This window comes from Danio aesculapii, chromosome 1 (genome assembly GCF_903798145.1).
Source record: "Danio aesculapii chromosome 1, fDanAes4.1, whole genome shotgun sequence".
Lineage (NCBI taxonomy): Eukaryota > Metazoa > Chordata > Actinopteri > Cypriniformes > Danionidae > Danio > Danio aesculapii.
Genome location: NC_079435.1, coordinates 37580604 through 37602631, shown reverse-complemented (window position 1 = coordinate 37602631; position 22028 = coordinate 37580604). Strand labels below are relative to the sequence as shown.

General features: G+C 35.5%; 2 protein-coding genes across 2 annotated transcripts in view; one reads left to right on the top strand and one right to left on the bottom strand.

Moving 5' to 3' along the window:
- The first annotated feature begins 1790 nt into the window (after positions 1-1790).
- LOC130221100 (uncharacterized) lies at positions 1791-20260 on the top strand. The gene is made up of 18 exons (XM_056453428.1): positions 1791-1889; positions 2601-2778; positions 2933-3037; positions 3404-3574; positions 3660-3747; positions 3985-4583; positions 6802-7573; positions 8656-8830; positions 10935-11092; positions 11196-11381; positions 11538-11623; positions 11708-11770; positions 11942-12033; positions 12104-12183; positions 17362-17450; positions 17553-17695; positions 19709-19811; positions 19894-20260. Exons 1-18 carry the CDS (start codon positions 1868-1870, stop codon positions 20096-20098), a joined length of 3315 nt encoding a protein of 1104 aa, XP_056309403.1. The 5' UTR covers positions 1791-1867; the 3' UTR covers positions 20099-20260.
- Positions 20232-22028, bottom strand: part of fam184b (family with sequence similarity 184 member B) — a 54464-nt gene continuing 52667 nt past the window's right edge. Inside the window, exon 19 of the mRNA XM_056459799.1 lies at positions 20232-20885. Within this exon, the coding sequence (XP_056315774.1) occupies positions 20795-20885 (91 nt within the window). The 3' untranslated portion in view covers positions 20232-20794. The remainder of the gene's footprint in view (positions 20886-22028) is intronic.

Sequence of the window (22028 nt, the reverse complement as noted above, 5' to 3'; positions counted from 1 at the left end):
CTTTATTGCATTATAGTTGAACTGTGTTTATACCTTATTATACCGCAATTTTGCATTTGCATTGAGTTTTGCCAGTTATCCGTTTATATAGGCTACTGCTGTTGTACTGTTCAGTTAACTGCAGTTATTTTTTATTATTCGTTTTTGCAAATAAACACTTAAAATTCTAATTAGAAAATTACTTCAATCCAAAAAACATCTGTGGAAAAAAGTACAAAATATTCTTGAAAGATGTTGAAGAACAAACCCTTTGGAACACAAGTGCAGTACAGTTCTTACTACACCATTGGCATATTAGACATTGACATTCTGCACAAGTGCCGTAAAGACGGAGTTTATTTGTTTTTACTCCAGTTTACTGCAATTTATACTGCTGTTGAACTTTATGGTACTGTATTTGAACTGTGTTTATACTACATTGTATTGCGATTTTGCAATTGTACTTAATTTTATTGCAGTTATACTTCTATATCTTGCTGTTGTACTGCAGTTTTACTTCAGTTTACTGCAGTTATGTTTTGTAAGGGCTTCACACCAGCATTGCAATACAGAAATAAAAGAGAAAATACTCAACACGCTAATATAGAAGTGATGAACAAACATGGTGCTGTAGAACCAATGTACTGTCAAGGTCAGAATGTAAAGCTTTTAGTTGGCATTTAGAAAGTCTAGCTTAGTGTTCATCAGGGAGATCAGACGTGCTAGTAAAACACCACACGATTGTTGACTGGGTTTAAACTGGTTTTTTTTTGCTAACAAATCAATAAAAAAAATTATATTCCTTCTGTACACATATAGAGACCAAGCATAGCTGCGGTGACGAGTTTGTTTATTGCAATATATTAAAAACACAGAAGCACCTGTTCTCTTGCATGTACATTTCAGAAATCTTTCATGGCATTGAAAGAAATGGCGGCAGTTGAGTGGTGAGGTTAAAGGTCACGTGAGTATAGGTATCACACCTGTGGCATTTGCACAGGTGTGAAAAAGCATCGATATTATGAAATATTGCTTCAATCTGAAAAAAAAAAAACCCTCTTTCATCCCAAAATATTTTCCATCGTTTATACTTCAGACTTTGATGGCAGGTGATCCTTCAGATATCATTCTAAATCGGTGAGTTTACTCATCATTATTATCAGTGCTGATAGTGCTTTTTAAAAGCTTCATATTCTGGTGGAAAAGTTACATTTTAATGGTGATTTCTTATCAGCTAAGGTGTGTTGAGTACCACATTAAAGTTAGCTTGACATTTGACTTTCATTAGACATTCAGATTCAAATCAATTACATTCTTGGCTCCTGTTATAGTTTGAGCCAAAACTATGTCAGATGGACATAAATATGGGCCCTTTAGGTTGCACAAAGCTTCTATAATGCAATGCATACAAATATGAAATAATTCCACTAAATCATGAAGGATCACTATTAGAGAGTGGACAAATGCAACAGGAAAAATTTGAAACTGGTGAAATATTTTTAAAAGATAGGAAATATGGAAATAGTATATATTAAAGGCATTTAAATTACATGTAGTGCATTTATTAATTTTTTATGAATATAAAATCGTCACTAATTTAATATCTCTCTCTCGCTCTCTCTCTCTCATAAACTGTAGTTAATCACATTTATGCGCACTGACTCCTTATTCCAGACAAAACAACACCAAGTCTAATTTCTTTGCTCCAGAACAGAAGGTGGCGATAATGCATAGTGTACGTTGGATTACCATTCCGCCAAAAAAAAACATCAGAAGAAGAAGAACAGACGACCCAATCAGCGACTCCTCTCATTTTGAACGTGAAGCGGTTTAATGTCGTGTTGCTTTTACAGAAGTTACATTTAAATAATCTCTAGAAGGAATCTGCATGTCGACAACACGATCGGAAGGTAAACTGTTAAACATAACGCTTTTATTGTTTTTAATTCTCTGAATAATTAACATTAACTAAAAGTTCAGACGAACGTTAACTGCAGTGCTGTCTTGCTAACTGCAAAACGTTTCTAATGTATAGTAAGGGCATTGTGTTAAAGATGTGTATATTTGAAAACTGTCTGCGAAATGACACTTAGGATTACTGTACAAACTAAATGAGGTATTGGGTCAGTGAGCAGTTTTATACAATTCTTTAGGGTTTGGAAATTCTCTTAACGTTAACGTTAGTCAGTTAAGGATTATTTTCAGCTAACGATATGAAACGTTAACATGAAGAGAATATAGATCTCGATCTCTAAAGATTAATATCTTGATATAGTTAAAAGACGATAAATGTCAGAAGTCTTTTTCGGGCAGTAACGTTAGTTATGTAATTGTAATTTAACAAAACATTATCTGGGAGTTGTTACAAACGGAAAACTTCTGTGTCTTAATTGCTGATTATCGGAACAATTAAAGTAACATTCGTATTTCTTTTCAAAGCGAGTTACAATGTTTACTTTTTTCCCTTTAGTAGTTTAGCCTTTCCCAGGCACTTTAACCAATGACCTTTTCATTTTTACCACACATCTATTCCATTCTTTCCCATTTGAGCTAAAGTGTCAAACCAATGCTTCTTTCCCCCCATGAGTTTCATTTAATAATTGATTATTTATACTTTGTAGTAAACGTCCAAGATGAACGCAAGAGGAAAAAATGGGCCGGTTTTATCAAGACATACAGTAAACGAATGCGAAAGGTGGAGCCTTGGATCTCGCCTGACCTAAGGAAAGCAGCTTTCTCTTTTTCAAGCACTCTTTCCTCAGATCAGTCGATACAAGAGACCCCAAAGCCCAAGAAAAGGTAAAATACAAATTAAATCACTATATATATATATATATATATATATATATATATATATATATATATATATATATGTTACTAGAAAAAGTTTTGACTGTTGAAAAGTAGTTGGTTATTACTCATCCCAGATTCACATCCTTTTCTTTGTTCCAAGGAGAATAAAAGAAACTTCCTCCCGCACCACTAAGACTAAAGTGATGGCTGCCATAAAGGAAAATAAAAGTGATGAAGAAAACTATTCACCATCCATACCTTCCAGGTCAGGACTGTATTAAAATAACATCACATTTTGTACAACACTTCAAAACAGATATTTTGTACTTTCTTTGAAACCTTTTAAATCAGGGGTGTCAAACTCAATTCCTGAAGGGCCGCAGACCTGCAAAGTTACGTTTCAGCTTTGCTTCAATACACCTATCTGTAGGTATCAAACAAGCCTAAAGCAATCAATCAGCTTACTCAGATGTGTTTAATTAGAGTTGGACCTAAACTGTGCAGAGCTGCGGCCATCCAGGAACTGAGTTTGACACCTGTGCTTTAAATTCTATTACCTATTATTACTCATGTTACTGAACATCTGTTATATTTTCCTTCACTGTTTACTCATTTGGCTGTGTTATTGTAGAAAGAAGATCAATACAAAACCATCAGTAAAGACTACAGCTATGAAAAAGCTTCGAACCACAAAGAGGGCAAAAAAAAGTACACAATTAATTCTCAGCAGCAGTGAAAATGATGACGACTCCATTATGATAAACAATGTCAGTTCAAAAACTTCTGCTAATGAATGTGCTGGGTAAGTCTTCTAATGCAGTACAAACAATAAATCTGGAAACCATTTCTGTTATGTAAATTCATAAAGTGATGTTTTGTTTCTCTAGTAATGACAAGAGAGTTTTAAATCCTTATTTGGGCAAGTTTGTCACAAGTCGCAGAAGACCACTGCCACCCATCCAAACCAAGCAAATTGTAAGTAACTATGCTGCTGTTTTCTCTGTAGCTAAAAAATGATGTGCTGTTTCTCCACACATAACTTTATGAAAAACAGCCTTGTTTTAAAACTTAGAGTGTCACTTTATCTGGAAAAAAGGTGTGACTTGTATTAAACCCAATCGATCAAAATTTAAAAGGGCTAATTAATGTTAGTCTGTATCATCTGCAAAAACACTGATTGTGTTATTTTCCACTTATTTTCCTTTGTCCTAGGCTGTTGTTCTTCACCACACATTAAATTCATCGGATGATTTCCTCCCGTCAGTCTTCCAAAAGAAGCGCAGGAAGACTGTGTGCATGAAAAACTACGACTCAAATAAACATGCTGCTCACAAATGCTTGCAGAACCGTGTACCTCTGGCTGAGGTATCTTTTAATGACAGTGATGACCAGCATCTCCCAAGTAAATGTCCCCTTCTGTCCAGCACCCCTTCTCTGGTCTGCAGACAGCTGCAAAACTTACCAGAGCCCTCCATCAGTGAGATCTCCTCCCTCAGCTTTGATGAATCTGGACAACCGGCAGAAAACAACAACAACCGTTCTAATGGTTTGGAGTATGTCAAAGAGTGCGATATCATTCCACAGGCGAACACTAAGCAACAGCTCCCAAGCTCTGGCGTCTCTTCTGAGAGAGTCATAGAACTGAACGAGGGAGAAAAGGATATAACTGAGGAAAGGAAAGACGACGATAGAGAGATGGTTCAGCATAAAAGAAGACACTCAGAGGCCACATCTGCTCAGACACACACAGATTTTGGTTGTGTCTCACCACAATCACAACTACAATCTTTAGCAGAAGAGCTAAAAGAGAGGCAAGTAAATGTTGATTATTTGAAAACTAAATGGGTGGAAAGCTTGTTTTGCAAACTTACAAAAGATATTCTCTGAAACAAGTTATAGCTAATAAGTGATTCTATCTATCTATCTATCTATCTATCTATCTATCTCTCTATCTCTCTATCTCTCTATCTCTCTCTCTCTCTCTCTCTCTCTCTCTCTCTCTCTCTCTCTCTCTCTCTCTCTCTCTCTCTCTCTCTCTCTCTCCACTGCTAATAACTCTGACTTCACAAATTTGTTGATTTGGTCATGGTTTTCAGTTTCATTTGGGTTGTAAAGAAAAAATGTCAGTTGTTTTTTAAATACCATTTAGAAATACCATATATCAGCATAAAATAGATAGGCTGATAATCTATTGTTCACAATTTAAATTTTTTTTCAAGGCTGTGTGATAAAAAAAACTTAATGTGGCAGCTTGATCTTAGTAATAGTGACATTATTTTAAAATAAAATGAGATCTGTGAGATTCTGATACAGCAAATGGGCAATTGTTAATTCCAATTGGCTTTTTGTTTGTTTGTAAAAATGTTTACAACTGTTAGCCTTGAACAAATTGTAGCTGAGAACAAAAGCATTTATTGCCAAATATTAAAAGATTTAAATCTCATTTAAAAAAAAGTTAGTTACTCCTTTGACATGAAGAACTTAATAGCTGAGGCGTTCACTGCATTTTTCTATTTCATTATTTCTCTAGAGACTGAGCATGTTACCTTATTTTTCAACTATTTGGTTGCATAATGACAATTTAAAAGGGAAGTGACTGCTTTTAAAGGAAAATAAATACTTTGTTACTGGCATGTAACAGGGTTCCCAAGGGTCATGGAATTTCAGGAATATCATGGAGTCAAGTCTATTCTAGTCATTGAAAGTCAGAAAATGTATGTGTATATTTATTTTTTTAGTTTTAGTCATGGAATATCAGCAGCATAAAATGTCTGATTTGGTAGTGAATTGTCTAAATTTACAGCAATATTTTGGGCTTCTCTTGTGTTTTGTTGTGCAAATATACACATCTTGGTTTTCTATTACTTTTTGACCCCAATAACCATTTAGAACAGGAAACAGAGAAACAAATTCAATTCACCTTTATTTGTATAGCACTTATACAAAGTAGATTGTGTCAAAGCAGCTTCACATAAAAGGTCATAGTAAATAGGAACAGTGTAGTGTTTAAGTTCAGTTCAGTTTAGCTCAGTTCAGTGTGGTTTAAAAATCACCACTGGGAGTCCAAACACTGAAGAGCAAAACCAACGATGCGCAGCTCTACAGATCCTGAACCATGCAAGCTAGTGGCGACAGCGGAGAGGGAAAAAAACTTCACTAATTAGCGAAAGTGAAGAAAAAAAAACTAAGAGGATCAAATTTTGACTTGATGGTCAAAATAACAAAACTGTGTAAATCTCTTACGCAACAGCATTAGACATATCATGTTCATTTCTAATTCAAGGAACATAGCCTCGTTCAAATAGGCTTTTGCTGAATGGGCATTACAATTATTTCACAAACCATGTCTAAAGTAAGTCACACTGCTGTGCTATGTATGACAACTCGGGGTATCACACACCAGATGAGCACTTTCTATATGCAAATACAATGTTTTTTAATATAAAACAATGCAGATGGCACAGAAGGAATTCAAACAGTGTCCTTGCTATACCAATGATATTTGTGGCAATTAAATGGGCTATATGCACAAATTGTCATATTTTAAAGACATAGTGGGGGAAAATGGAATTCAATGCAGTGCCTGTCCAGACTCACTTTAAGTAGTATATCTAACAGGCAGTGAAGATCACTGATTTTTTACAGAAATTTTGTAATGTAAAGACAGTTTATCAGTAGCACTTGGGGTGGCTGACAGAAAATTAAAAGTCCATGTGCAAATATAACACATCGCTGACTGGGAACCCTGTTTAAACATTTTGGTGATCTAATGATTATTTTTTAATTAGATTAGATTAGATTCAACTTTATTGTCATTACACATGTACAAGTACAAGGCAACGAAATGCAGTTTAGGTCTAACCAGCATTTGTTAGAATGTGGAATGCTGTAGCATTATAGAATACCTAGGTAGGTATAAACTGACAAGTAGTGTGTGTTTGTGTGTGTATGTACTGTATATAAATGGTCAATTTTGATTTTCGAATTAATGGCTTCCTGTTCATTTTTGTCTATTTTGATTTTATATAGGTGTCACAAAGTGAAGACAGCCGTAATGGTCAAAAAAATAGATGTCTCAGACCATTTATCAATGCTGAGCTGCAGCAAGAAACAGGAAGAGAAGACTGCCTTAAACTCTTTGGAGTCGTTCGTGCCAGCGGACATTCTGAACAGCCAAACTTATATAACTGTATCATCCAGCTGCTCTACACCATCGAAATCATCCATCTATATCTCCTCCTCTAAATCTCTCTCCACTACCCATTTACCAGAAGCAAACCAGTCGCTTATTGAACGTCTAAAGGCTGAATGTCTGTTATCTTCCCTCGCAGTTTGCATTCCTCGTCTTGACTTGGATGTGTATTCTTTTATCCCACAAGGGGTGACAAAAGCACCCTGCACTGATAATTCATACATCTGCCACAAGGACCCTGCCACTTCCCCAACTTTAAAGAAGGCACAGCATGTTATCCTAGACAGTCCAATAAATCACAGGACTCCCAGTAATTTGAAAGCGGTTGTCCAAAACTTGTTTATACCATTTCAACCACCTACGGTCTCTCCACCTGCCTCTGCAGCTTATAGCAAAACACGACCGCCTATTGTGACTAAAGAACGCACTGGTACTGGCACGGGTCGTAAAGTTTGTGTTAGTGGACTGAATGTCAGCCGGTGGTCTAAGAAGGGTGCTGGAGACTTCCAAGATAAAAGGAGGAAAAGGGAAGGCAGAACAAAGGCTGCTTCAGGAGACTACAGTTCATGGGGCAGTATGTTGTCTACTGGAGCAGACACCTTTGTAAGGGTTAGTTACTACATTTCTGCAATGTTTACACCTTTTTTTTTTAAAGCAATTGCAAATTTTTTGTATAATTTATAACATGTTTGTTTATTGATATACAGTTGAATCCAGAATTATTAGCCCCCTTGTTATTTTTTTCCCCAATATCTGTTTAACGGAGAGATTTTTTTCAACACATTTCTAAACATAATAGTTTTAACAACTCATTTCTAATAATTGATTTATTTTATCTTTGCCGTGATGACAGTACATCATATTTTTCAACACACTTTTATACAGCTTAATGTGACATTTAAAGGCTTAACTAGGTTAGTTAGGTTAACTAGGCAGGTTAGAATAATTAGGCAACTTATTGTATAATGATGGTTTGTTCTGTAGACTATGGGGAAAAAATTGCTTAAAGGGGCTAATAATTTTGACCTTAAAGTGGCTTTAAAAAATTAAAGTCTGCCTTTATTCTTGCCAAAATAAGACTTCATCCAGAAGAAAAAATATTATCAGACATACTGTGAAAATTTCCTTGCTCTGTTAAACATAATTTGGGAAATATTTAAAAAGGAAAAAAAATTAAAAGGGGGTCTAATAATTCTGACTTCAACTATATGTATTACCTTGTAAAACAGTAAGCAATCTATTTTATAGTTTTTTTTTTATTGTGCCATAACATGTTAAGTTACATGTGCTAAGGGCAAATGTTCCGTCTTTTTGATCTATCTGTGGAAGCATAGTAATGGGTTTTGTTTGAAAATCACTTTGTTACTCATTCTTTTGATCTTCCTGATTATTAAACATAATTTACCAACAAAATATGCATCAAAAATAAGATACAAATGATACAAGTTTGACTAAAAATATATGGTGCATACAATTTGTCACACAAAAACATTCAAATTAAAGAAATAATAGAAGTTTTATTCCAGACCAACATCTGGCAGGCAAACAAAAGCTTAATAATATAGTAGGAAGATTGAAAGTAACCCCATTACAGAAAATTGGCTGTGCTGCGGCCTCTTATGAAAAAAAAATCTGATTGTTCTGCAGAAGAAATTGATTGTAACTGAAATGTGGTGTCTGAATTCATGCAGGAATCTGCATGTGGCATGATGCAGGGCACCAGTGGGATGAGTCTGGCTGTGACACCTCTCAGACTTGAGCAAATGAATCTCACTTCTTTTCTGGCCAACTTCACTCCTGACAATCTCACAACGCACTCCTGGGGAAGACTAAAGGCAGCACTTTCCCTGCATAAGAAAAAAACTGGTATGTTTTTAATAAGAAACTTGTTAGCACTCAGCAGAGGTAAACAAATCTTTGATTCATACACAAAACTACCCACATTTTGAAGAGACGTTATAGACAATATTTGGTCTGTGTTCTGTTACCTTATAAAAAGTGTATGGCTTTAAAGGTCTTTCACGCAAGTTTTTGACTCATCTAACCATAATATGCTTGCAGATATTTAGGTAATATGCCAAGTAAACATACTTGTTTATATGAAAAGCAATGCTAAAGTTATACTAATGCTAGAGAATGCAACTCTTCTTTGAAAATGCGCATTCCATGTCTGAATGTCTGTCTTTTAGTCTTTATAACCCGACCACTGCCAGATTACCCAATTATATCTTAGCACCCCGGGTTGCCTTTGTGGAAAACAACGAATTTCATTTCAGGCCCCGTTTACACTTAAGTTTTTGTTTTAAAACGCATAAGTTTTGCTATGGTTACGCCATCTGTCCACACTATGCCGGAGTTTTCAAGTGCCCAAAACTGAGCCACGGGCTCGAGGATCTCACAAGCTCAGGGCTCCCTCCCAGGACATCACGCTTTATAATCCACAATCAGCTAAGGGCGAACTCTTGAAATTCAAGCAATCAGTCAAATGTGCAGAATCAATGTATGCGGTTATAATAAAATTTTAAGATCTTTGCGCTCAGCCAAAACACATTACCTGAGAACAAGTAATGTATTCAAAAGACCAAAGTCTGGGAATATGTCGTTAGATATAGACAGCAAGATGAATTAAATATCACGTTAAACAAATATAGTGAGATTAGATGCAGCAGATCCATGATGAACAGTCCGACGTGCACCGCTCTCATCGCTGCAGTGCATGCCAGAGTGTGTGTGTGATGTGCATTTTCAGAGGTATAGTGTGGATGGAGAGTTGTTCAGAAATGCTGGGTGAAACGCCAGTGTGGACGCTGACCGTTTTCATTCTAAAATGCTGTTTTAAAAACTAAAATGTATAGGTGTAAACGGGGCCTCAGTCTTGAAGGCTGCATCAGTGTATGTAAGTGACAATGAGACACTTGCAGCCTCCGAAATGAGAGACCGATTTAGAGTTTTTAATTAGCAAATAATATAGTTATTATAAACATTAGCAGAGCAGCTTGCGTTGTAACACTGTGTCTTAACAACACGCAACATGACAAGATTTGCAGTGATAAGCAATTTGTCTGTCCGCTCCAGATGCAACATGAGAGAAATATTTAAATAGGGCCATTCAGACGCATTTAGAATCGAATTAATACATAATAAACCTTTTTTTTTTTAAATTTATTAAAAGTACATGTTGAGTGACTGATTTTTGTAGGTTTGCATCGAGGCAGCTCTAAAGTTCAATTTCAAACTATCTGAGAGAAATTGCATGCAGGATTGCAATAATCTGCTGCATTTAGTATGGCAATAAATGTCACGTAAAATGGTCTTCAAACTAGGGCTGCTCAATATATTGTTTCAGCATCGATATCACAATGTGTGAATCTGCAATAATCGCATCGCAGGTTCTGCAATGTCAAGTGGGGATAATAATTAACCATTAAACACTTTGCCACATTTGTGATTTTTGAAGTCGTTGAAAAGATAACTAATATAATATGAACATTTTATTTGGATGGGTGTTTAAGGCTTGTGACTGTAAGTGTTCAATTTAATTTAAACCACTTCAACAAAGATAAGTTGTTTAATTATTCACTACAATAAAAACTGCCACGTTTTTTACATTTGATTATTAGGTTTCTATAGTTCAATACTGTTAAACTTCAACTGAAAACTATAAAGTCTAGTTTGTTTTATTTTTGTCTTTGTTCTGTTGTTTTCATTTGTGCTTTAAAATATTTCATGTAAATACACTCCTGTACAAATGATGCTAATCATTATAAAATTAGGAATTCTTCACAAATAGGGTCATCTTGCGAAATTGTATTCATATTGCAATACATATGTGAAGAGACTTTCAACCAACACAACAAAAAATGTTTCTGAAGACAATCACCTTTTGCACCTTTAATAGAAATTCTTGAATGCCATACTTCACCTTTAAGTGTTTTTGTAAATTGCTTCATGTGTGTGTGTGTGTTTACAGCATTTCCCACCCCACGGCGCTTGGCTCAGTCTCACCTGAAGTCCCCTGGCATTGGATTTCCAGCAGACAACAGTCTAGACCTTTTTGCTTCGCCTTTCTGCACACCATCCAGAATCAAAACTTCACAGATGGTCCAGTCCACTATGAACACCCCCATGGTAAGGACTCAAGAGTTTTGCATTCTTTCTTTCTCTCTAATAAACAATTATGTAAAAGTCCAGGTCAAATTCAGCTAACAGTTCTTCTTTGTCTGTGACCCAGACTACATTTGACGAGGATATCAGTGATGCAGAAAAGGTATATCAGGAATGTCAGCAGAGCGGCCCACTTTCGTTTAGTGATTGCATCCCTCCTGCTCGCATGAAGTACCTCAATAAAATTGGTGAAGGGACTTTTGGAGAGGTCTTCTCAACTATAAATGATTCCAATGAAAGTGTCGCTCTCAAAGTAAGTGTACAATTTAGTAGTTATTTACAATTTCATTGTGAAGCATAGTAACTTGTCTGCCACATCACAGGATGAATACAAACTTGAATTGTAAACCAAAGTCTGAACACTAATTTGAAAGCATACACAAATTCACATAAAATATCATTTCTGTAGATCATCCCAGTAGAAGGCCGTCAGCAGGTCAATGGTGAACATCAGAAAACATTTGGTGAAATCCTTCATGAAATCATCATTTCCAAGTAGGACATCAGGCATTGATAAGCAAACATATTTTTACAATTTGATGTTGTCAATTTTCTAAACACTTTAAAACGTTCTTACAGAGAGCTGAGCAGCCTTAACCTGAAGGAGTTTAACAAGTCAGATGGTTTCATTGGACTTAACAAGTAAGACTTATTTATTCATTCCTCCATTTAGCTAACTCAAATGAAAAGTTAGGTGGTTTGAAAGTATGAAAACGTTACGTAGTGTTAAAAATGCACACACGAATACCAATGTATTTTTTTCAACGAAAGTTTCGTTTTTCTTTATAAGTGAGCTGTTAATTTACCTTTTAGCCTACATTGTGTCCGTGGATGTTATCCTGAAGCTCTGCTTAAAGCATGGGACAAGTTTGACCATCAGAAAGGATCAGAGAATGATCGACCTGGTAAATAAAATTAACAAAAAAGGTTATGCAGTTCTGTCTTGATATTTACTGTCCGTTAATGTTTGTACAGATTTCTTTGATGCCGAACAGCTGTTTTTAATCCTGGAGTTTGAATTTGGAGGAAGTGATCTGGAAAACATGAATGGCAAGGTACGTGTGCACATGGTTTCCCTTTCATAGACAGGCTTCATCATGTAATGGATAATCAGTGGTTTGGCATGTTAAAAGATTTTAAATGCACGATGTGGAGGTGAATAACCGACTAACGCATTAGTGGAAGCCTCTACAAAGTGCATTTAAAAGCCTTTAATGCACGGCAAGCCGCTGCTTGTTCCATAATCATTTGCTAAGTTCTAGACAAGTTAAAATTAGTTTTGCTCTTTATATAGCACAATATATGACTGCATTTTCATCAGTTGTGTTAGCTCTAGTTCCAATTGAATCAGCAGTGACGGGCAGAAAGACAGAGAGGGGGCGTGGCTGAGCCTGCGAGTGAGGTCGTGTGCAAGTAAATAACATAGACATCTAACCACTGTTATTTTTGAACTTTCAATTTAATACTGTGAAAGCTAGCACAATTCCTAATTTACCCAATAAATAAATAAAAATCTTATTAAAAGGACCAGATCAATGAATCTAGATAATGAAATTCTAGATGGATATTTAATTTCTGTCCTCCATACACACTATATTGTTTTAAAATTTAAACATGTATTTATGCTTTTATTTTGATAATTTGTTTGACAGATATTTTTGAAAATTGAAAGTAATTAAATTAAGTGTCTAATATAAAACAATCATATAGGGCATATGCACAGCTAGTGTTTTTTTCCTTACTAATAAACTTCCGGTAACAGTTAATGTGACTCTTTTTCAAAGTGATATGGTTCCTTTTACAGCATCTATGATGTAATTAAAACAATCAGCTAAATAGACTTAAGCATTCATTTAGTTGTTTAAAGACATAGCGTGAGAACATGGAATTTAACGCAATGCTTCTTGTCCGCTCTGAGACCTACTTTATATTCTATATCTATCAGGCAGGGAAGATTGTTAATTTTAAAAGAAAACAGACATTAAGCTCTGTTTTAAAATTTAAAAAAATAAATAAATAAAAAAAAATTATAAATGCATACAGTTGACCGGAATCGCTTTAACTGGGTTACTAAAAATGAAAAGACCTTCTGCATATACCCTATTGACCAAAACACTAAATGATCGATCACAGGCTTAGCTACATTCTTGAATGTTGCTTTGAGAATAAAATTATTAAAAACACAAAAACTATGCATATGAAATGAAACATTCATAAAGCTGTATCTTATGAAGAACGGAAATCACTGGTTTGGAATGTTGAACCACCATGTTACTAAAAATAATAATGTGACCTCTGTTATTTTCCTTTAATTCCCTTGTGCAGAACTCTCAAAATAAAATGGTTGCATTAAAGCAAGTTTGAAGTACATTGCTGTAGCATTTAATATGCTATACATGAGCTGTATTTGAGCTTTCAAACTAGTTTTACAAACACCAAATATTCCCAAATACAACACGTTCCCAGAAAACCCTCTCTTCATGAACATAAAGTAAGTAGATAATAAATATGACTCTCATCTGGACCAAAAAGCTGCAAGTGAACACTGCAAACGTATGACAGCTGCTTCAAATAAGAATGTTCATTATGTGTCTGTGTGAGGATGGATTTTAGATAAATTGCTTGAAACTGCTGTGTTGCTTTCATAATAGTTTGTTACTAAAATAAGTAATAATTGAAAGAAAATGACAGTAATTCAATGTTAGACTTGGGGAAAATGTGCCATCAAAGTTTTTCCTTGGGTTACTACAGATGTGTACAGTTATTATGTACAGTTGAAGTAAAAATTAATAACCTTCCTGTGAAGTTGGTTGTTTAACCACGAGTAGATTTTTTTAAACATATTAAGCATATAAGTTTTCATAACTAATTTCTAATAACTTTTTTTTTGCCATGCTGACAGTACATACTATTTTTTTCGTTTCCACTTTATATTAAGTGTCCTTAACTACTATGTACTTGCATCAAAAAATAAATACAATGTACTTATTGTATTCATAATGTATTTGAAAACACTTGTGGTGCTCTTGATTTGGGATAGAGGTAGGGTTATGGACAGGTTTGGTGATATGGGTAGGTTTAAGGGTGGGTTAAGGTTTAAGAAATGGTCAACAGTGTATTTACAAATGTAGTTGCAGAAGTTAATTACAGATGTAATTACATACATGTATTTACTCAAGCATAAGTACACAGTAAATACATGTATTTACACAATAAGTACATCATAACAAATGATTAAGTTCTGTGTAAATACATATTAGTTAAGAACAATATAAAGTGGGACCTTTTTTTTCTACTTGTTTTGCAAGATGGTAGTATTCCACTTAATGATCAATTTAAAGGTTTAACTAGGTGAACTAGGCAAGTTAGGTAATTAGGCAAGTCATTTGACAACAGGCGTTTGTTCTGTAGACAGTTGAAAAATATTTCTCAAGGGTGCTAACAATATTTAAATTGTTTTTGTATAATTATTATTATTAAAATGCTCTTGTTTCAGCCAAACTAAAAGAAACTAACCTTTTTCAGAAGACAAATACTGTGAATTGAGAAAATGTCTGTTAAACATCACAAAAGTATTTGAAAAATAAAAATAATATTCGCAGAAGGGTTAAGAATTCTGACTTTAACAGTATATGTAAAATGTCATTTCTGCCACTCTTGTAAAGTGTTGGAAAAGTTTTGAAATACATCTGGATAGTGCTTAAAACAGTAAATGTAACTTTGAAAAATGTGTAAGAACTGTATTGTCGTTCCACAACAGGAATTCGGAACTGGTTATATACACACCATATACAAAGCAGCGTATATGTACCATTTTGAACAGTACTTTTCAATCAACCCAGATGGATCCTCAAAAACGTCTGATGATTTTATTATCCAGATCATGTGCAAATAATTAAGAAATGCAACCAAAATGCAGCAGAATGTGTATGGAACACACCAAACAAATTAGCCTGACCGATTCTTATTGATGACCGAAGCTGCCCAACAATCGACCATTGGATTGATGTGTCCGGTGCCCGATTGCATGAAATTCCTTAAATAATTTGACTGGGGGTAGCCCTGAAGGGGGAGAAATCCATGAGGCAGGGTATTTCATCAGCAGCATTGAGAATGAATTTGCCAGGAGTAACAAACTTCCCACAAAAAAGTGTTTTTACCAAACATTTCACTGTAGTCTCATGGCAATGAGTGCAGATGTAGTTGTGAAGGTCCCAGTATCTCAGCATCTCCCATAAACAGGAAGTAACAAACCTCAAAACCACAGTTGTATTAATTTGTTTTGATACAAACACTACAGAAAACCGAGAAACATAAACCAAACTGAACATAGAATGGAAGTATATTCACACACAAATAAAATACTCTCCAAAGTTGCTGTAACCCATCAATCTCATTTGCACAAAAAAAGTATTTAGTTTGTTTTGGAATAATTTAATAATTGCTTTGTTTTTCTTACTGTATCTATTCTGAGTTGAAGTTTACTTAACGGAGCTGTCTGGGTCCTTTAAATGTATTAAGGTGAAATGGCTGCTAAGGACTTTGTTGCTGCATTTAAGGGAACACTTAGACAATTAAGGAGGTTCCTTAATACTGCATCTACTTCCCTTCTCTAATTTTAATTTCGGTTGACCAAAATGCAACTTAATACCTAGTGTAAACAAGGCTCTACGCTCTTGTTGGGTCTGGCTCTGCGGACGCTTTTTCTGCTGAGAATTTTGGTGGTAATCTGCACATTTTTGCGGAATTATTTAGGGAGTATCATAGCCAAAACCTTAAAATATTAAATAAAAAGTAAGACCTTTTTAACTTTAATGTTTAAAACGCAAATCCCATAAGATTCCATTTATTTGGTAAACAAAGCAAGTCTCTCATATAATATATCTACTAAAAGACAGAAAATATTACTGTACAAACTGCATTGTACATAAATCCGATGAACATTTTCATATTAGTCATTATTACTGTGATTAATTAAAAAAAATGAATAAATATATATATATATATATATATATATATATATATATATATATATATATATATATATATATATATATATATATATATATATATATATATATATATATATATATATATATATATATATTTACACACATTTACTCAAGTAAATAAACAGAATTAATGATGAGCTAAAAATCTGCGGAAATCTGTGGAATTCTGCGCGCGCAGATTCCGTGTGGGTGTAGCCATAAGACTTCCAATCATCTTTAAAATACATTAAGATACTTTAACAAATTATGAGTTTTCTTTTTCCATCGCAATTTTATTCCACCCAAAATTTAAAGACATGTATAAAGGATATCATATATATCCTGTAGTTTAATCCAAATCGTCTAAAGACACGCAAGAGCTTGGAGTTGCACTTCATGATCCCTTTTTAGACATTTTGGGGCAGGTTTACTAATTGCTTGCATCAGCACAAATCGTCTTTTATTGTTAAAACAGTACTGTGTGCATTTACTAGTAGCTGTTATGAAGAAACTGCTCTGAAAAGGTGTTGACGCTGTTATTTTGTGCCTTTGGATCACATCATCCAAACATATTGTTTGCTAAGCAAGGTTGTTTTGAATTAAACTTGGATTCCACGACTGAAAAAGTTATGCAAAAGCAGGTCTGCCAAACTTCTAGCAACCCTTTGTTTTTGTCCACTGGTTGTTTCAAATGTCTTTTTGACATTTTCAGCTGTACTATCTATACTCCAAACTTTCTGTCCTATATACAATTATGGTGCTTCACCAGGGTGCAAAAAGGTAAATAGTTAAGCATGTGGATGCTGTTGTGAAAACTTTCACCTTTGCATGCAAAAGGTGAAAATGTTTTTATATAATGACCGGCTAGCTAACGTGTAGTTGTTAAGTTACTTATAGGCCACAATATGTAAAATTGACCATCAAAAAGTATTACCAAAGTCTATATGATGATCAGTGAGCATAAGTAGATCTTATCAAATTTTGTAAATAAAACCTCAACTGCAGTTAACTTGATGACAATCCTCACTGGTTGTTGCTTTTTGGTGTTCCATTAAAAATGTCTTGATGCATGTTTCCGTAATAACCCAAAGTGGTCCTTATTTAAAATAAAAACTTTTGAGTAAACAATGAAAGTTGGGATTAATAAACTATTCCATTACTGTAATATCTGATTAGATATGGGGTGTCCATATATTTTGAGTCCAAATATATAATTGTGATATTTATTTTGTTTTATTACAGCTATCCTCTATGGCCCAGGCCAAAAGTGTGCTACATCAAGTCACTGCATCTTTGGCTGTAGCTGAACAAGCGCTTTGCTTTGAACACAGGTAAGTTTTGAAGATTGGGTGTAAAAGAATCAAATGTATCCAAATTTTACTGTTTGTGCCATCAACACAAGCTGATGCAAATGGTGTGTACTGACATTTCAGAGATCTTCATTGGGGGAACATACTGGTGAAGAACGTCAAGCACAAGCAGAACGAGTTCATTCTGAATGGAACAGTACATTGCATTGAGACACGAGGGGTTCACGTCAATATTATTGACTACTCGCTCTCACGCCTGGAAATTGGTCAGTCAAAGTTGCAACTCTTTCCGTTACACTTTTTTTGGCACAAATATTTAACTGCTTTGTTTAAAGTAATCCCAAATGTCACCTTTATTAAATATTGTAGATATTGTTTTCCAACATTAAATGTATTCTGGATATACACTCACTGGCCACTTTATTGGTTACACCTGTCCAACTGCTCATTAACGCAAATTTCTAATCAACCAATCACATGGCAGCAACTCAATGAATTTGGCCATCTAGACATGGGCTGCGTCTGAAACCGCATACTTCTATACTATACAGTACGCTAAAATCAGTATGCAAGCCGAGTAGTATGTCCGAATTCGTAGAATTCAAAAATCAGTATGCGAAAAGTACTACTTCCGGCGAGATTCTGGAGTGCGCATCCCATGCACGCTGTGCTATCCCATGATGCCCCGCGAGAGAATTCATGAATAGGAGTAAAGCAACGCAACTGACGTAGTTAGGTCATGTGACCATGACAAAATGTCTGATGTAGTACGTCCGAATTCCATTCATACTTCTCACATTCATACTGTATAGAACATACTTTTCTAATGGCCGGGTAGTACATTTCAATTCAGAGGCATTACCTACTGAGTAGATGGTGGTTTCGGATGCAGTAATGGTCAAGACGATCTGCTGCAGTTCTAACAGAGCATCAGAATGGGGAAGAAAGATGACTTAAGTGACTTTAAACGCGTCATAGTTGTTGGTGCCAGATGACTGGTTTGAGTATTTCAGGAACTGCTGATCTGCTGGGATTTTCACACACAACCATTTCTAGGGATTACAGAGAATGGTCCGAAAAAGAAAAAATATCCAGTGAGCGGCGGTTCTGTGGGCGAAAATGACTTGTTGATGCCAGAGGTCAGAGGAGAATGGCCAGGCTGGTTCCAGCTGATAGAAAGGCAACAGTAACTCAAATAACCACTCGTTACAACCGAGGTATGTAGAATAGCATCTCTGAATGCACAACACTTTCAACCTTGAGTCGGATGGCTCAATTCACACAGGCTCACCAAAATTTGACAATAGCAGAATTTGAGACTCATCAGATCAGGCAACCTTTCTCCAATCTTCTCTGACATTCGGAGGGTAGAATCAGAATTTGGCGTCAACAACATAAAAGCATGGATCCATCCTGCCTTGTATCAACGGTTCAGGCTGGTGGTAGTGTATTGGTGTGGGGGGTATTTTCTTGGTACACTTGGCCTATTAGTACCAATTGAACATTGTCAAAGCCACAGCCTACCCTGAGTATTGTTGCTGACCATGTCCATCCCTTTATGACCACCGTGTACCCATCTTCTGATGGCTACTTCAGGCAAGATAACGTGCCATGTCATAAAGCGCAAATCATCTCAGACTGATTTCTTGAACATGACAATAAGTTCACTGTACTCAAATGGCCTCCACAGTCACCAGTTCTCTTAATCCACTAGAGCACCTTTGGGATGTGGTGGAACGAGTGATTCGCATCATGGATGTGCAGCCGAAAAATCTGCAGCAACTGTGTGATGCTATTATATTAATATGGACCAAAATCTCTGAGGAATATTTCCAGTACCTTGTTGAATCTATGCCACGAAGGATTAAAGCAGTTCTGAAGGCAAAAGGGGGTCCAAACCCAGTACTAGTAATAAAGTGGCCGGTGAGTGTACACTACAGTATAGGCCCTAATACCCGTCAAGCAATTCAAAGATGAACCATGTATGTCATTTCAAGCAGAATTTGATCAGGAATTTTATTTGCAATTTGTTCAGTTTGTAACAGCTTACCAAAACAAACTTTTAGTATGTTTGTTGCATTTTGCATCCATTTACATATTAATCTTGTTGTATTTATGTTAAACATTAAGTTATTAATGCTTTTGTAATGTTTATGACCATAACAAAGTCACACATTTCTTTTTAAACTGTGTTTAGACATGGTTTAGGTGAAAGAGTTGAAGCTGTGAACTAGATATAAATGGTAAAATGTTTTCAATCCCTTTTTTTGTCTCCTCAGATGGACTGACCGTATCATGCGACATCTCTTCTGATGAGGAGTTGTTTATGGGTCAGGGAGATTATCAGTTTGAAATCTACCGTCTAATGAAGAAAGAAAACAAGTGTGTGCTTTAGCCTCAAACGACAACATTTTCTAAATTCTTCCATTCTGGATTTATGATGAGTTTTTCCTCTCTGTTTCAGAAACTGTTGGTCAGCGTATAATCCTCATTCCAATGTGCTGTGGCTGCACTATCTGGCTGATAAACTTTTGAGCATGAACTACAGGAACAAAACCCAATCCAGCCAGCAGAGGACGCTGAAGAGTTCCCTCAATGCTTTTAAGTCAGAGATAATGAATTATCCGTCAGCTACAGAAGCTCTTATGAAATGCAGTTTCTTTCAGTGAAACGGCTGTTTTAATTCCCCCAGTTAATAGACCTGTATATTTAGAAGGATCAATCCAGGACCAATAGAATGTTCCACTATTTTGTAAAAAAAATATTAAGATACAAATAAAGAAAATGTGCAATCATGCAATTAAAAAAAATTAATTTATTGATACACATCATCTTGACATAGTAACACTTTTGGCATAGTACGGCAAAACCAGCTATTCTTGCATTCTCTTTTAATTAGGAAAAGTTTCAGCATTCCACACCACATTTCCAGCAATCCAAACCTGGCAGTTCATTCTATAAATGAATAGATGTCCATGTTGGATTTGATGCAGAACTGTTCAGGAATTTTTAGACCTTGTATGATCGCCTTTGTGCTGGAGGCATAATGTGCAAGGAGAGAACACAAGTGATACATTAATAATGGAAGCCTCTGCACATTAACATTCTTTTTTCAGCTCTTTGACATTCACCCTCTCCGTAATCTGTGTCCTGTCGTCCTTCACTGTTCTGATGATTGGTTGAGTGCATAATCTCTTGATTTTGTAACATTTTAAGACATTGGGCCTGTGTGCTGCTGCTGTCAAACAAGTGAAAATGAGATGCATCCTGTAGAAAAGCTTATTTGGTGTTAGCTTGCAGTTGAGAGTAATTATGCACAAAAAGGAGACTTTGGTGCACCTGTTGTCAAAATGTTCAATGGGACCTCAGAATGAGAAATATTTGGTGAACCACTCCTGTTTTTGAGGGTCTTGTCCATCAGGCCCTGTTTCGATAACCCTCTGCTCAGCAGGAGTCCTTAAGCACAAGATTATTACATGTTAAAAATTGTCAAGGGGATAAAACAAAACAATAACATCTTTTTCTTTTAATACCTTCATAAGACCACAGGTTAGAGCAGGGATGGGCAAACTCGATCCTGGAGGGCCGGTGTCCCTGCATAGTTTTGCACCAACCCTAATCAAACACACCTGCTTGTAGCTTTCTAGTGATCTTGAAGACACTAATTATTGTGTTCAGGTGTGTTTGATTAGTGTTGGAGCAAAAGTCTGCAGGGACACAGGCCCTCCAGGATCGAGTTTGCCCATGCCTGGGTTAGAGTGTAGAAGGCACTCATCTCTTAACTTTAGCAAGTGCTGGTGCAACCTTTTAATAAAAAACTTGGACTTATATTTTGAGTTGTTTTAGCTTTACAAAATGATATTTGTCGCTGACTGCTTTTAATATTTAAAATCATCAAATTTATAAACACTTGTTTGTATTTGAAATATCTAAAAGATTTTGAAACATGTCTACTTCATCGATTACTTTGTGATATGATTCACCATTTAGAAGCACTAAAACAGGTGAATAAACTGGTGAAAAGTGCTGATCAGAAAAGAGTAAATTTAACAACAGTGTTAGGAAAAAGACTACAAAAACGGTACAAACAAATTCCATGTATAATTTGACAGTGTAATGTGGGAATATTAAATCCGGTTAGCTAATTATCTGATGACATTTACAGTTTTTCTCAGTGGCTTTGGTGCATTTCTCACAACACTTTTTACATTTGCACTACAGTTAATGCATTTCTCAAAACAATTAGTATAAACTCCAAAACCTGTTTGATAACCTGCAAAAGAATGTCACTTGCTCAAAATGGGGGAGCTCATTCCTCAAAAGCAAGTATTCATGTCAATGAAAGTGTCAGTGTCATCAAGATGAAAAGTCCTGACACCATTGTTTATAAACAAGATAGTCAAATGGATTTGTCATGTTTTCATTATGACCGTTTACTCTGGACATGTTTTCCAATGCAAAAAAAAAAAAAAGTCAGATTTTGGTGACTCCTCCTGAAAATGCTCAAGACAGCACACATTTGAAAACTACAGTAAAGTTAGACATCACTGCATTTTGGGAGGTATCTGAGTAAAAGACACTGAATATGCATGTTTCACA

Bases quoted from the DNA above. Each gene is read 5' to 3' on its own strand.
- LOC130221100 (XM_056453428.1), top strand. From the start codon at position 1,868: ATGTCGACAACACGATCGGAAG. The intron at 12,034-12,103 runs GTAAATAAAATT...ATGTTTGTACAG, and splicing joins ATCAGAGAATGATCGACCTG to ATTTCTTTGATGCCGAACAG. The intron at 17,696-19,708 runs GTCAGTCAAAGT...TTGTCTCCTCAG, and splicing joins GCTCTCACGCCTGGAAATTG to ATGGACTGACCGTATCATGC.